The 16,639-nt window shown below is 38.8% G+C and overlaps 1 protein-coding gene across 8 annotated transcripts in view; it reads right to left on the bottom strand.

Annotated features, from left to right (window-relative positions):
* Positions 1-16,639, bottom strand: part of LOC120515735 (cytoplasmic dynein 1 intermediate chain 1) — a 459,517-nt gene that overhangs the window by 97,315 nt on the left and 345,563 nt on the right. For all 8 annotated transcript variants that reach the window (XM_039737005.1, XM_039737006.1, XM_039737001.1 and 5 more), the window contains one exon: positions 3,144-3,288. In XM_039737005.1, coding sequence (XP_039592939.1) covers positions 3,144-3,288 — 145 coding nt within the window. The remainder of the gene's footprint in view (positions 1-3,143; positions 3,289-16,639) is intronic.

The following is a 16,639-nucleotide window of genomic DNA, read 5'->3' as shown; positions in this document are numbered from 1 at the left end:
GCCACTGTGTCAAATCTGCATGTTCTCCCCACATGAATGCAAGTTTGTTTTTTCCAGCGTGAGTCCCGGCAAAGACTAGCTCCTATATTGCACTTGATGATGCTGGTATAGGTTTTGGAAAACCACTGCATCAGAATATTGGAAAATAGATTAGCTTTGTAGGGCCAAATGACATGTTCTAATGAAAATTTGAAGAAAAACAAGAAACAATAAAGCAAAATAAAAATTACATAATGATAAGTGACTTAGTAGCACTGCATTTAAATACCTTTTGCAGGCCACTGGAGCCTGATTGGTGTCTGACTATAAACTACTACTCTGTGTAAACAGTTATGCTTTGAATTTTTCATTTAGAAAGTGCACAAGGCACTTAAAAAATGATATGTAATACTATCATAAAAAATAAGTAATATGGAATCTTTTTCCTTATGGATGTCTCTTTAAATAATATAAAATGCCAAATAGTTACACCCTATATTTTTTTTTATTTTGTGACTATTTGCTTATTAAGTGAGTTTGTCATTTCTATTTTACTGGCTGCTTCACTATAAACTCAAAGCCTCATTTAATTCATCTTGAAACAAAATATTGAGATAGTCCTCACTATGGAGGGCAGTGTAGGAAATGAAGATTACTTGGCGGATTAGTTCTTTAGAAGTAAAAATGCTTAGAAGTTCTAAACATACATGCGGCCTTCACACACAGAGCCATAAGTCTGATGCTTCCAGCCTTCTGGCTTTGCAGTGCAGGAGCTGCGGTCTTCCGCTTCCCTCGCCCTCTTCTGAACACAAGAGACCTTATTATTTTCTGCCACGACCTTGAGTCTGATCCTCTCTTGAAATCCCGCAATCCGTTCTCTTTTTGCTGGAATGGGGCCAGACCTCTGTCTCCAAGGGTAAAGGGCAAAGACAGAGAATCATGTCTGAAGAAGCTGCTCCACCCTCCTCTCCGTGTGGGTTTGAGCCTCTGACAAGAACTCGCCTTGCCTGCCTTCCTTTCTGTCTTTCTCGAGGACGAGCCAAAACCCACTATAAACACATAATCACACTATCTTTCTTTGCTTGCTTCAACAATAAGCTGGGCTAAACCGAACTCCCCAGCATTTCACCCTTGGTTGTCAAGCTCATTGTTTTAGGTTAAATTTATTGTATCATGTCAGATTTAAAATTTGTACCGCTGCACTCGCCATAACTTCAGGACATCATTATGTTTTTCAAACCTCCCTTTCTGTAACCTTAACTAACTCCTGTTTTTAATTACAGCTCATCAAAGCTATACTTATAATCAACTCACAGCTTTCTTTTCCTTCAGTCACCACTTACCCCCTAACAGTGCAATGAACATGAGCATACAACCCTCAGGCGCTTACTAAATGTTCTTGTTAAGGGTTAAAAAATATAAATCCAGCTCAAGCTAAAGGCTAAACAGCTTGTTGTAAAAGGAAACCACTATGAGCAGAGAGATGATGTTGATTATTATTATTATTATTAATACATATGCTTGAAAAATGACAAGTCTGCGTAACAGATATACAGTACAGCAGTTATAGCTCTGCTCCAATTACCCCCCACTATGACTTATTCACATACAGCAGCAGCGGACATAACAGGCACTTTCTTGAGCGGCACTTCAAAATCTGACTCTTTTTGGTTTAGCCACATTAGTGCATTGAATTATTGATCCAAATGGAGAATATGACATGTGTGGGATTGGTTTCCAGCAGCCTTTTCAGAATAAAACTCCATGCACCATCTGGATGGGCAGTACTAAAAAGCAAGCCGTGGTTTAAGAGCAGAGGAAATTACATGGTGGATAGATCTGAAATAGTGGATATTGGGTAGCCGAGCCTCTGAGACATTAACTAAGATGTCTCCTCTCCATGAATGCTGGCACTATGCAGTATTACCTGAGTGACCAGAACATGTCCATTGTAATATACTGCTGGACTTTTTTTTACTTTTATGGGGATTTGTCTAGAAGAGCTTCAGTAGGTAATTAGGCATTGAAGGGGCCTATCCTTCCAATAATTGCCACAAAGCATCATTCACTGCATATTTTGTCAACTTCTTTAGCCAAAGGGGCTTATTGGAGAAGATCAGGATAAAATGCAACTGTTTACAGCTGGAGCACAGGTGGCTCAAGTGACTTGTGCAGGGTCACACAAGTGAGAGGCAGGATTGAAAATTTAATGATTTAAAACCAACACATCATGGGTATAAATTCCCAACTTCATACACCCAACCTCTCTGGAGCAACTTGTGGTTAACCTTTCATGCAGGCTTTCTGATGCTTCATCAGTATCAGAATCACTTTATTGCAGCGTTTCTCAACCTTTACGTGTTTGCGATCCGAGTTTACATATCAGTTTTAATCGTGCCCCCGTAACGTTTTTTTGAAACCCTAATAAAATGTATTCCTATATTTTTTGCTGCCAATACACCGCAACTTAACTTTTAGCGACATTTACCTAACTCTATATTTATTTTTCTAGTATCAGAATGTAGTTTAAGTTAATTTGTTTTGGGTTCAATAGATGTATTTTTCATATTTGCGGTTCTTGTTTTCTTCCTTTCACATCTTCGCGTCCCCTTTTTTGTTACTTCACACTCCTGACCCCACAGGTTGAGAACTGCCGCTTTATTGCCTGTATGTGAAACATACTGGAACTGACTCTGGTTAGGTGCATCAACATGGAATACAAGATATTACCAACTCAAAAGAACACAATTTCAATCCACCATTAAACTGACACCATGCAAACCACTATACAAATGCACATTCTTGAACAAAATATTTATAAACTTCAATAGTTAAGTCAAATATATATGAAACTACACAAAATAATATAGATATCAAATAGTACAAGCTGAACAAATATGAAGAATTTAAAAATAGACAAACAGCACAGTTATCAGTTACATGTTGCAAAAACAGGAGTAACTCTATGAAAGTTTATGTAAGATCAGAATAATTAGAAGAAAGAAGCTGCAGTGATAACGTGTAGTTTGGGTCACAATAGGTCTTCACCTTGGCCCAAGAAACTTTGTGACATTTTCTCACATTCTCCATTTATTATTATTTATTTAACCCTATGATCCAGAAACGAGTCATTGTCATAATGGATGGATTTATTTTCAGCTTACCTTTGTGGTCCACAGCTTCACAGTCCAGTCAAAAGATGAAGTAACAAAGAGATGTGAAAAGTCAATTGGGCCTACAGCCATATGGCAGTTAATACCAGTGACAGGACCCTGGTGACCTTCAAACATTTCACCAATGCCAGCCTTACTGAAATTAGAAAGAAATGAGAACAAAATTATTTAAGCTATATTTTTTATTTATTTTAGGGTGTGATGCCTGGTGCTGCTTTTAATTTTTATACAGGGGGTCCTAAGGTTACAACGTTTTGACTTACAATGTTTTGAGTTTACAACACTCACTCCCATAAAAACTTAAAAAAATTGAGACATGAGAAGGAATAAAGGTAAGCATTTTTTACACTCAATGTTTCTATTACTACAGTACAGTGTGCAGTACAGTATATTTATGTCCTTTTCTTTTTACTCAGGCTCAGATTTTGTGTTTTTATGTTCTAGATTATGATTTTGCAAATGTGTTAAGATAGGTAAGTGACTTAGGCTAGAGTGTGTTTCAACTTACGCCAAAATTCGGGTTACATCACTATTGTAGGAACGGAACTGTGTTGTAACCTGAGGACCCCCTGTACTGTCAATTTTTTGACAAACTCATTGAAATGTGCTCTTTCCACGTGTCCATCATTATTTTGTAGGACAAGTGGGATGGATGGTAGGACAGACAGGTAGGAAGGTAGGTAGATTGATAGAAAGATCTTTATTTGTCCCCGGGAGAACGTTGATTTTTTACAGTAGCTCTTTAAATAAATATACATAAATATCTGTACACACACACTATATTCGTAACATGCACCAGAATGACATTGAGGCTCTTTGGTGCAGTGAAAGTCAATATCCAGTCCCTTGGCTTTGCTGATGTTAAGATGCAGATAATTTTCTTTGTACCAAGAAACAAAGATCTCCACCTGATTCCTATCCTCTGTTTCATCCCCTTTATCATTACACCCCATAAGTGTAGAGTCACCTAAGAATTTCTGCATGTGACATGACCAGGTGTTACAAAGAAAAGGAGACAGGACTCTTCATTATGGTGCTCCAGTGTTGCTCACATCTGTCTCAAAGATACAGTCCTTGAGCCACACAGACTGGTAGTCCATTATCCAGAACACCATAGGCTCATCCACCTGCATATCTCTGACTTTACTCCTGTACCTTTATTCTCTAATGCCTAATTCTACAGACTTTACTATCATAATCCTTTTGTACAGTTTTTCTGTAGCTTGCCTTTCCTTGTGTTCAGCTCTTGCATGATGAATTGTATTTCTCCTCTCTGTAGCTGCCATTCTGCTACACTTGAACTATCAAACACTTGCCCAGTGTCTGCCAACTTGTTCTTTTGAAGACCAAACTCTCAAGCTGAGACTGACAATGAGATGACTGTATCTTTTGATAAACTCCGGAGGAAGGAATATTGTATGGATGTGACCAGAACTGCACCTTAGGTGTCGCCCAGATGCAGGAATGCTTACGACAAATAGACAAAACAGTTTTAAGATAATAACCAGCTAAAAATTAAGACCGTGGCATAAGATGATTCAGGTACCATTTTTTTTTCCAGTTTGGAAATATTTGCAGAAGATGCTTACTGAGGTATATTTCTTTCTTCATTTTTACAATGTTTAGAGAACTTGAAGACTTGTTTTACTATCTGTATTTTCAATTTTGGATAAATAATAAAGGGTACCCATTCCCGGCTCTAATCTATACTAATAAAAGGCAAAGCCCTCACTGACTCACTCATTCACTCACTCACTGACTGACTCATCACTAATTCTCCAACTTCTCGTGTAGGTAGAAGGCTGAAATTTGGCAGGCTCATTCCTTACAGCTTACTTACAAAAGTTGGGCAGGTTTCATTTCGAAATTCTACGCATAATGGTTATAACTGTAACTGGAACCTATTTTTATCCATATACTGCAATAGACTGCAGCTCGATGGCCGTGGGGGGCGGAGTTGCATGTCACATCATCACGCCTCCCACGTAATCACGTGAACTGACTGTGAACGCAGTACGTAGAAAACAAGGAAGAGCTCCAAAGAGCGCTGAAGAAAAAACGCATACAAGCATATTTATAAGTGCAGCTACTGTGGAAACAAAGCACAGTGTAAACCGTAAGTTTAAATTAAGTTTATAGACACGCTCCTGCTGCCGTTTGTCATGCCTACGATGAGTTAAAATTGCTTGTAAGTGCCGGGTCTTAGCTAAAATGAAATAAAGCCGTGGACATCGCAACCTCACACAAGAGAGCAGCTCAGGTGAACTGACTGAACGCAGTACGAGTGATCACTTCCATGAATCAAACCTGTTCAAAAAACGCATTACACAATTGACAAGGTAGGAAAATAATATGCTCCGAGTTGAGCCAACTTCGTCACACTGCCACCAAACACTCACAGAAAAATCCACAAGTTAATACACATGCTGTCTCTAGAGTTTCTCCACACTCTGAATGTATTCCTCGCATCCCCGTTATACCCTCTGATTTCCAGTAAGGCTCTGCTTTGCGATGACAAGTGATAAGTCTCAGGGACAGACCCTACAAAAGGTTGGCATTGATTTCAGGCAAGATTGCTTTTCTCCTGGACAACTATACGTTGCATTCTCAAAAAAAAAAGCTTGCACAGCTTGGTCATATTACAACCGGAGTGCTGAAATGACAACGTGCTATACAAAGAGAACTATAACAATCATAATAAACGAACAATAGGACAGCGGAGAACCCATGGATTAAATAAAAAGGCTGCTTCCTTGGCGAAGCAAGGAAAAAGGATGGCCTTATATGTCGTTCGTTTATAAAACAGCGGAGAAGTTGTGTAAAGGCTGCTTCACAAAAAAACAGCGGAGCGCCTTATATGAGCAGGCAGTCAGCTAAAGAGGGGAATCAATAAATAACTAAAATTGTAATAAACACACAAAAAATATTGGAGAAGCCTCGGATTCAATAAAGGAAATGGGTACCTGAACAGTAAAGTAAGTCTCAAATAGCTACACAATAACTATAACAATCGTAATTAACGAACAATAAAACAGTACAGAACCGTGAGGCAAGGAGAAACGACAGCCTTATATGGCGTTCGTTTAAAAAACAGAGGAGAAGCTGTGTGAAGGCAGCTACACAAAAAAAACAGCAGGGCGCCACACTCTGAATGTATTCCTCGTATCATCGCTATACCCTCTGATCTCCCATTTCAATTCAAATGCCTCCAATATATCTTTATATGTGTGTGTGTGTGTATATATATATATATATATATATATATATATACATATATATATATGTATGACAGCAACACTCATAACAGTGACAAAACAATTACATTGACAATCATGTTACATTACTTTTAAAATGTTTCCTTTTCTTTTTCATAACTTCTTTAACACACTACTTCTCCACTGCGAAGCACTGGTATTTTGCTAGTTTTAAATAAAGTGAAATAAGGTGAAGTAAAGCAGATGCATGCAATTTGAATTGGAGAAGTCCATACAAGTAAAACATCAACAGAAACGTATAATAAGGACAAAAGTAATCATCATTCCCTAACAGCCCAGAAATAATCAATTAAAGACGAGTGAATCCACAGTAGGGAGGAGGCAATCAGTGATTTAAGAAAATGTATAGTGCATAAAACATGTGTTTTATGTTAAGACATGTATCATATGCAGCATTATCTTGAATGCCATTTTCATTCTTTACTTGTTAAAAGCATTTTTTATGAATCTTACTTTTATATAACAACAAACAAGTGTGAGTATAAAATTCAGCTGTATTAAATTTCCTTCTAACAGCACTTTTCTTAGAATCGAACTTTTAGCATTTATTCTGAGAGCAGACGGTTGTCCCATCCTATAACATCTGGGAAAAATAAACCTTTAGAGTGTGTATCTTTTGTCACTTAGAGGTATTATGCTTTTTTTGGATAAGTCTTTGAAAGTGAATTCTATTTATTGTTTCTTCATTTTCATGACTTTGTTTATTTGTCATTCTGCAACTTACTGTAGCATGTCACTGCACACACATTAATTGATGAAGTGGCAGTTTATTTAAGAGGTAAAACTGTCTGCATTTTACTACAAAAATTAAAATCGGCATGGAATAGTCTGCACTGTACTTCCATGTAAATTACACTTTAGTCATACAGTAGGAAATCACTCAACAACAAATTTTACAATACAATGGATTGCAGTTTACAGCAGTATACAGTCAAGTACGTTAACTTATATTTGTTATGTATAGTAACATGAACAGGAAATTGAATGACATGAAATTCAACTTAAAGTATATTTAATTAGAAGCTAAACCTATTGTGTCAAATGAAGTAAAGAGCTGCACAGACAGACAGACATACAGACAGACAGGTACAGGGCCGCCTTAATGCCTCTGTACACGCTGACTTTTACTGATCTATTGTAGGTGTGTATGTTTGTGTCTTTTCATTTCTTTCTCTTCATCATCCAGGATGTGCACTGATAAGGCAAACAAACAGTCAGCTGCCTTAACTTATAAATGTATGTGAGTGTGACTAAATGGTGCAGACTGCAAAATCCCAATTAAATTATACTGGACCAAAAACAATAGACCTGCAGCATGTGACAAGACAAACACAATGCATGTTTGGAAAAGATAGGACCATTTTTTTTTTTTGGAAGTTATCCTTGTATTTAGGTCTTTGTGTTCAGGGTGAATATCTTAAATACCGCTTGTTCCACATTTTTATACCTTTGTTTGGATGTAGTTATTCAGGAGTTCTACATAACAAACAAAAAAAAATTTTTTAACAAAAATTGGAATTATAGATCTTCCATAGACATACACACACACACACAGATGCACATATACCACGCTAAAATTTTCTCAACATTATAGAATCAGTATCTAAATGTAACTTGATAGACACTTTTTGACCCAATCACCAAACTTAACATGGAAGTAAAAAGTCCCTATTCTGAAAGAATTCAAAAATATATTTTGTTAATAATTTCAACTAAGCTCAAGTCATGAGAATTTTTAGCATGCCTTTTTATGAAAGTTAATTCACCCTTACTTCTCCTGAGGTTACAATTTTTCTTTTTGTTTAGCTTTCTCTAATCTCTGTCACCCAGGAAGTCTTTTACTAGTTAATCACTTTTATCATGGAAGCACAGTGTCACTAGTCACACAAAGCCTGATAATCTTCTGGAAAGGCAAAGTCAAAGGGTAGCAGACTATGTGAGAGCTACATGGGCCCCAAGCTACTGGAATGATCTGGTTGCTTGCATAAATGGCGTTCCTTTGGTCTCAGCCTCTTAATCCGGGCTGAAGACTCATTCATTTTGTATAGAACCCCCCTTTACAGTGGTGTATTTTTGTTTGTTAGTCATTTGTAGAAAACATGGAAGCATTGCAATAATAAACTGTTACTAGCCCTTCCCTTTTCTGTTTCTCCTCTGGGTATCTTACTGTGGAATGAGGTGGGAAGCGAGTCAGCTTAGGTCTGCAGAGCTGTGACTCTGTCTGCATCACTGGATGTGGACCCCCTGAGGTTAATTTCTTCCAGAGATGCTTCTGAGGGGAGCTTTTGTTTTCAACTCCTCCACTGCCAACTGTCTATATTTCAACAATAACATTCATGGACATACAGTATATTGTTAGGATGCTTTTACGTTATTCAATTTGGAATTGCATCGTGGTTAAACTAATATGTATTTTTATCTGTGCATTATGCAATTTGTGAAATTTGTCATTTGCATTATATCTGTGAAACTGTAACAGTGCTCAGAGTCTGCACAAGTGAAGAGTGCTATATAAAAATAAATTAATTGAATTAACATACATCTAGGTTCAGAATAAATAAATTGAAGCTCATGTTTGCATTAATATGAATTTGTGCCGTGCCAAGATGGAGTGTCGGGTTGGTTTCTGCCTTTTTGAATAATGTCAGGATAGACTTTGTGTCTCCACAGCACTGAACTCAGCAAATCAATGGTCAGATAGTTAAGTATTTTCTAAATCTTAGAAGAGTTGAATGAACAATGGCAAAAAAAAAACCACTGGCCATTATTAATTTAATCTGTCGATATTATAAACATTTTTTTTTTACTGTTGTAAAAAAAAACATACAAATACATATTACTATTGGCAGACCTTTAAGAATCAGTGAGATAGCAGGGTTTCTCTTGTTTAGTCCCTTATATTTAAATACACTTTTATTTTAAAACATTGAGGCTTTTTTTGCAATCCAATAACAAATGTCAGCCTTGAATCCGAGCAGGAACTAAGCATGACATTTACAAACTGTAAAATAAAACTACTTCCTAAAAATGTTAATCACTAATGCAACTCTGTTCAGTCTGATCTGCACAAAGGGTACTGATCAAATGTTTTTACTGTGCACAGGCTGCCTTGTCTATAAGGCCATAATTGAGAGAATACAAAAATTTGTGTGAACATTTAAAGAAGCACCACAACAAAGCCAAACAAAATTAAATAAATAAAGCATCACTGGCTTTGAAGCTACACTTAGGCTATTTGAAAATGAACAAGTTTCCTTTCGATGAAGCCAGGCTTGTTGCAAAACAACTGGGAAATTTCCTGTATATGTGTATATTTTAGATATGCAAGTTTTATGGCCATATATGGGTTAATATGGGATATTATATATACACATATATATATATATATATATATACAGTGGGTACGGAAAGTATTCAGACCCCCTTCAATTTTTCACTCTTTGTTATATTGCAGCCATTTGCTAAAATCATTTAAATTAATTTTTTCTCATTAATGTACACACAGCACCCCATATTGACAGACAAAAAAAAGAATTTTTGAAATTGTTGCAGATTTATTAAAAAAGTATTCAGACCCTTTGCTCAGTATTTAGTAGAAGCACCCTTTTGAGCTAATACAGCCATGAGTCTTCTTGGGAAAGATGCAACAAGTTTTTCACACCTGGATTTGGGGATCCTCTGCCATTCCTCCTTGCAGATCCTCTCCAGTTCTGTCAGGTTGGATGGTAAACGTTGGTGGACAGCCATTTTTAGGTCTCTCCAGCTGAAAAACACCCCCGCAGCATGATGCTGCCACCGCCATGCTTCACTGTGGGGACTGTATTGGACAAGTGATGAGCAGTGCCTGGTTGTCTCCACACATACCGCTTAGAATTAAGGCCAAAAAGTTCTATCTTGGAGTTTGCTAAAAGACATCTGAAGGACTCTGAGATGGTGAGAAATAAGAGTCTCTGGTCTGATGAGACCAAGATAGAACTTTTTGGCCTTAATTCTAAGCGGTATGTGTGGAGACAACCAGGCACTGCTCATCACTTGTCCAATACAGTCCCCACAGTGAAGCATGTGGCAGCATCATGCGCGGGGTGTTTTTCAGCTGCAGGACAGGACGACTGGTTGCAATTGAGGGAAAGATGAATGCGGCCACGTACAGGGATATCCTGGACAAAAACCTTCTCCAGAGTGCTAAGGACCTCAGACTGGGCCGAAGGTTTACCTTCCAACAAGACAATGACCCTAAGCACACAGCTAAAATAACGAAGGAGTGGCTTCACAACAACTCTGTGACTGTTCTTGAATGGCCCAGCCAGAGCCCTGACTTAAACCGAATTGAGCATCTCTGGAGAGACCTAAAAATGGCTGCCCACCAATGTTTACCATTCAACCTGACAGAACTGGAGAGGATCTGCAAGGAGGAATGGCAGAGGATCCCCAAATCCAGGTGTGAAAAACTTGTTGCATCTTTCCCAAGAAGACTCATGGCTGTATTAACTTAAAAGGGTGCTTCTACTAAATACTGAGCAAAGGGTCTGAATACTTAGGACTATGTGACATTTCAAATTTTCTTTTTTAATAAATCTGCAACAATTTCAAAAATTCTTTTTTTTGTCTGTGAATATGTTGTGCTGTGTGTACATTAATGAGGGAAAAAATTAATTTAAATGATTTTAGCAAATGGCTGCAATATAATAAAGAGTGAAAAATCGAAGGGGGTCTGAATACTTTCCGTACCCACTGTATATATATAGGGCACAAAGGGACTTGAAGCTTGGCACAGCCCCTGTTTGGTTCTGTGGGGGCCACCGAGCCCTACAATGGACTTCCAACCACACCTGGGAGTGATTCCAGGTAATACTGATGAGCCACCTGGAGCACTCCCAGGGGTCACCTCACTCGACTTTGAGAGCCAGAGTTGGAAGGAAGAAGGGCAAAACCTATGTGTACGACTGGAGGAGGAAGGACTTTGCTGTCATTTTTGACACTGCTTGTATACTGTTGAGTGTTAAAAGGAAAGCACTTAAAAAACGGTTCCCTGCTGAAGAATAAAGGTGTGTGTTGTGTGATGAACCTATGTCCTGTCTGTCTGTGTTGGGGCGGCTGTACGCGCCCGGGTTTCACAATATATATATATATATATATATATATATATATATATATATATATATATATATATATATATATATATATATATATATATATATATATATATTGTCAATGGCACCCGGCACAGACAGGCAGACATCTTGTTTTTCACAACCACCACACGCTTATTTACACTATTTACAGTTCTTTGGTCACAAAGACCCCCAAATAATGGTCACAAAGACCCCCAAATAATGGTCACAAAGACCCCCAAATAATGGTCACAAAGACCTAGTTCAGTGCACAACCCCAAATAACACACAGTCCTGGCCACAATGCCTTTCTTGGCGCCTCCACTCTCCACTGCTTCGTCCTCCTTCCACCCGACTCCAGCTCTGAATGAAGGAGACGGCCCTTTATAGCTGACCCGGATGAGCACCTGGTGTTCCCGGCATTCTTCTAGCCACGCCCCAGCGTGGCGGAAGTGCCGGCTGTCCTCCCGCTGCTCTCCGGCGGCGTTATAATCTTCCCCAGCACTTCCTGGTATGACAGGAGTGCTGGGAAACAAGTCCCAAGGCATCGGGCGCTCCTGGCGGTGACCACGGGCTCCTACAGGAAAAGGCTTCCATGCCCTTGACCCGTGGTCCCCAAAGCAACCCGGAAGGCGAACCCCACGTGATCCAGGCAGGGCTCTGACCTCTTCCGTCCCTCCTGGCGCCCCGGCGGGTCATGGCCCCTGGCATCCCTGACAATATATATATATATAGTGTCACTGATGTCTGGGGACACTGCCCGGCCGGGACGCCTGGATAGTCCCCGACATGGACAGTATTACTCCTTGGCCACAAGAGGGCAGCTGCCCGGGCCTATCTGGGGGCCACAAGGAGGGACCTGGGATGTTCCTGAGAGGACGTGGCCACCGCCAGGGGGCGCCCGGACAGTAAGGGAATCCTGGATGGCAGCACTTCCGCCACACCAGGAAGGGCTGCCAGAAATACTTCCAAGAAGACTCGAAGTGCTTCCAGGTGCTTTCCTGACACTTCCGCCACACCAGGAAGTGACGTCAAGGGGAGCACCTGGGGCTCATCCGGGCCATGATAAAAGGGGCCGCCTCCTTCTAGCAGACAAGCCAGAGTTGGGAGGAAGGAGACGAAGCTTGTGAGGAAGGGGGAGGAGGTCGAGAGAGAGAGAAAAAGAAAGAAGAAGAAGAAGAAGAAGAAGAAGAAGAAGAAGAAGAAAGGAAAGAGAATTGGTGAAAGAAGGCGTTGTGGTGCTTTGGAAAAATAAAAGAGTGTGCTTTGGACATCCTGGTGTCAGTCTGTCTGTGTTTGGGGATACGGTTTCCACAATATATATATATATATATATATATATATATACACACAACCTAGAAGGGGGATATGGTGATGCCAAGGGTTGGGGTACCAATCAGAACTGCTTAGGGTGGGAGAAGCAACTTTCAGAATAAAACATGGTGTTCCTCTGTACAAATGAGGAATCTGTACAGAATTTGGCAGAGATACTGTGTAGATTTAAATATTGGACACATAAAAGCAGGAGTGGGGGCACTGACTAAAATTTGCAAAGGTACATGCCATATAGTCTTCCACAGTAAAATTGAAGAATCTGTGCAAAATTTGATGAATAGGTTCAATGGTGTGGATCTGCATGCCAAACTAACACGCACATTCAATTCAGCTTTATATATTAGAATATATGTCAATGTATAAAAGGTACATGTTTCTGATAGACTAACAAGAAATTCTTGGCTCTTTAAAGAACACAAGGAAAAACGGTTTAACAACCTCATAAAAATGTTCTTGTAACTGTGAAAAAAAATCAAAGAAAACTGCAATGATATTCTTCACTTAATAATTGGAAATGGTCATCTCAGTGCCAGTGTATAAATAATGAATACTGGAGATGATAGCAAATCAGTGGAATTGTGGTCTAAATCCCACCTTTCTCTTTTCATATATAGATCTTATTTCTGTTTTTTATACAAAATGCATTAATTCCTTTTAGCTGATGATTCAAATTGATTTGCCTATAGGGAGAAATGGGATGCTAACCACTGCACAACAGTGTAGATTACCGGTACGATGTTGGTTTGATTTTCATTAAGTGAGCAATCAAAACAGGTGTGTTCTGTATATGATATTCACAGACTTCACTTTTATGTGTGAGGTTTTGGAACCTAATCTCCTGTGAAGAAAAATGGGGTGGAAAAATAAATGTAGAAGAACTAGCAACAATACATAAGGAATACCAAAAATCATTAAGTGAAGTTAATTATCCCTTATTTCTATGTTCTTTAATTAAAAGAGCTTTGAACCATGTGCAACTGATTAAAACATCCATCCATCCATCACATTTCATTCAAAGTTCACAATAACCTATCAATTTTTACATTTTGAGATGTGCTTTTACATTTTTATTGGATGTAAGCAAAAAAAAAACTCTTTTGATTTCTATACACATTCTATAGTTTCTGACTACATTTTGTAACGTTTATTAGTAAAATATGAAGTTTCTGTTTTAACAGATTACTGTAGAAATGGAACCAACATGAAATGCGTGTGTTCCAAATAACGATCTATTATTTCCACTCTAAAAGTCCACTTCACTCCCAGGTAATCAATCAAGGCATGAGCTGGGAGAACTTAGTGAACGTTCTGCGATGGTGGGGGATGGAATAGCCGCCTGCTTGCTGCTCGTCTTAATTGGCACAATTACAGGACAAAAGAAGCTGGCGGAGAAGTGTGAACGGTTTTAAGGTGGGCCGGATCTACAAGTTTTTTCGTAGACTGGTAATTCTAGTGTTAAACTGATTACATAATCAGTGTCCCTTAAGAGATATATAGGTCTGACTTCCAGAATGGGATGGCCAATATGATGGAAGAACAGGGGAAAACCACCTATCAGGGCTTTATACTCACCTACTACCTCAGGGCACTACATGACAGCTACCCTTTGTTGGATCTCCCATACAGATAACTGTGGGGCAACCTGGGTATTGTATTCCTGTTAGGCAGCTCTATGAGATGCAGTGGGTGCCAGTAGAGGGTACTGCTGAGAGGAGATATCTGTACTTTGGGGGGCTTCCACCTGACCCAGAAGAGCTTCCTCCATGCAATGTGGCAGCAAATGTGCTCCTGGGTCAGGATAAAGAGAGACACCTTAGCTCACTCAGGGAGTCAGAGTCAGGAGGTGGTGGATAACATTTGCCTGGAGGTCTGGGTACATGCTCAGAGGCCCATGATGGCAAGGGGCATCGTAACGAATGAATATTCAAAATGATCATGGGGGAACAACCCCTCACCCCACTCAATGATACGAACAAGATCTTGTGCCAAAATAAAAAGGGAGAAATATTGTGCTGCATTGAACAAACCGGTGTTGTTAAAAGTATCTATCTGTTAAGGAGATATGTCACCCAAGGGCCTGTGGGGGTCTTAATTCGGCCTTGACTGGAAAGAAGCAAATACAAAATATTTGCATTGTATTGTGGTCTGCTCTGATGTAATTGTGTACTGTTTACATATACAGTAAAACCCCAGCCATCCAAGGTGGACCAATGCTACCTCAGATAACTGAAAAATCACATAAAATGGAAGACCACATTTCTCTCTGTTCTAACTGTTCTAACCATAGCTTCCAGTTTCACTTGTAAAGATATCATATCATGCATCTTTTTCCCACTCATTGTGATATTTAAAATGAAGACTTAATGAGCTACAGAAATGTATAAATACAAAAATCCTAAGAGAACGAAACTGTACAGCATGCAAACACAGTAGGCGCTGGTGACACAATGACATTAGCCAAGGGACGCTGTGGAGGCGGGGTGAGTGAGTCACACCCACGTTCTCACAGTCACAGCTCCTCGACCACTCGCTTGGTCCAGACGAGGTTACAATGATGGTATTTATTAGCTCCGTACGGTATTCCCAGCAAAGCTTTTATGAATTATTAGAAAAGTAGCGTATTGCACTTGTAGGTTTGCCTTGGATAATGCGTAACTTCTGGAAATCAAGGCGCGGATGATCAGGATTCCACTTTGTTTTTTTTTTTTAATTTTTGATTTTAAATTGAAAATTACAACTTTTTGTTTTGGAATTTTTATAGTAAAACAAAAAAAAGTTAAAAAATGGTGCCATCCACAGTCAGACATGGTAAATAAAATTGTGATTAAAAAGTAAACAAAAATAGTGTTATAAAAAACAAAACAAAATGCATACATATAAACCAGAACAGGTTATACATTGAATAAAACCTAAAACAAATTAGTTACAATAAGAGTTCTAACTTTGTTTTTTTCTGATATTTTCTTTTGCTGTTTTTGACCATTTTACACACTGATATTCTGAATAATTCCATCCATCCATTTTCTAACCCGCTGAATCCGAATACAGGGTCACGGGGGTCTGCTGGAGCCAATCCCAGCCAACACAGGGCACAAGGCAGGAACCAATCCTGGGCAGGGTGCCAACCCACCGCAGTATTCTGAATAATTACACTATGTTATTATTTGCCGATGTGTCAATTATTTTTTTCTTTATTTACTGGTGTTCATTTAACCCTATAACGGCGAGCGCGACGTTTTCGTAACATTTAATTAAAACGTAACTGGTGCCAAAATTATAATGCTTTTGGAGCCGACGACGATATCAACGAAATCGTAGCACTTCACTAATACAAATGCATACCACTAGTGACGCATTTTAGCAGTAACGTGCTTGAATAGGGGCACATGTTTTGACCGATTGTGCGTTTGAGGTTAGTGGTCGTTGGCGTTCAGTGCATTTTACGATAATTTTCAATCTAGTGAAGTTTTAGTGTTGATATTTTTTGTATATGTTCATAAAACTGTAGTTTTTATGTCAAAGGTGTAATATGCATAAAAACATTATATTTATTATATATTTCCGCTTTTTCAAAACGTAACGAAAGAATCGATGGTGACAAAAATTATCACAGCATGGATTGTGTTTTGTTTTATGGAAAACGGCGAATTTATGACCTAGATGGAAGCGGTACAGACTCAGACAAGGAACCAGATGCTAATAAGGATGAAACTGGTAAATAAAATGTGTATTATATTTAAATATTTTGATTTTACTATATTTTATT

The sequence above is a fragment of the Polypterus senegalus genome, chromosome 15, assembly GCF_016835505.1.
Source record: "Polypterus senegalus isolate Bchr_013 chromosome 15, ASM1683550v1, whole genome shotgun sequence".
Classification (NCBI taxonomy): domain Eukaryota; kingdom Metazoa; phylum Chordata; class Cladistia; order Polypteriformes; family Polypteridae; genus Polypterus; species Polypterus senegalus.
Note: the sequence above shows the minus strand (reverse complement) of the source record. Positions and strands in the feature narration are given on the sequence as shown.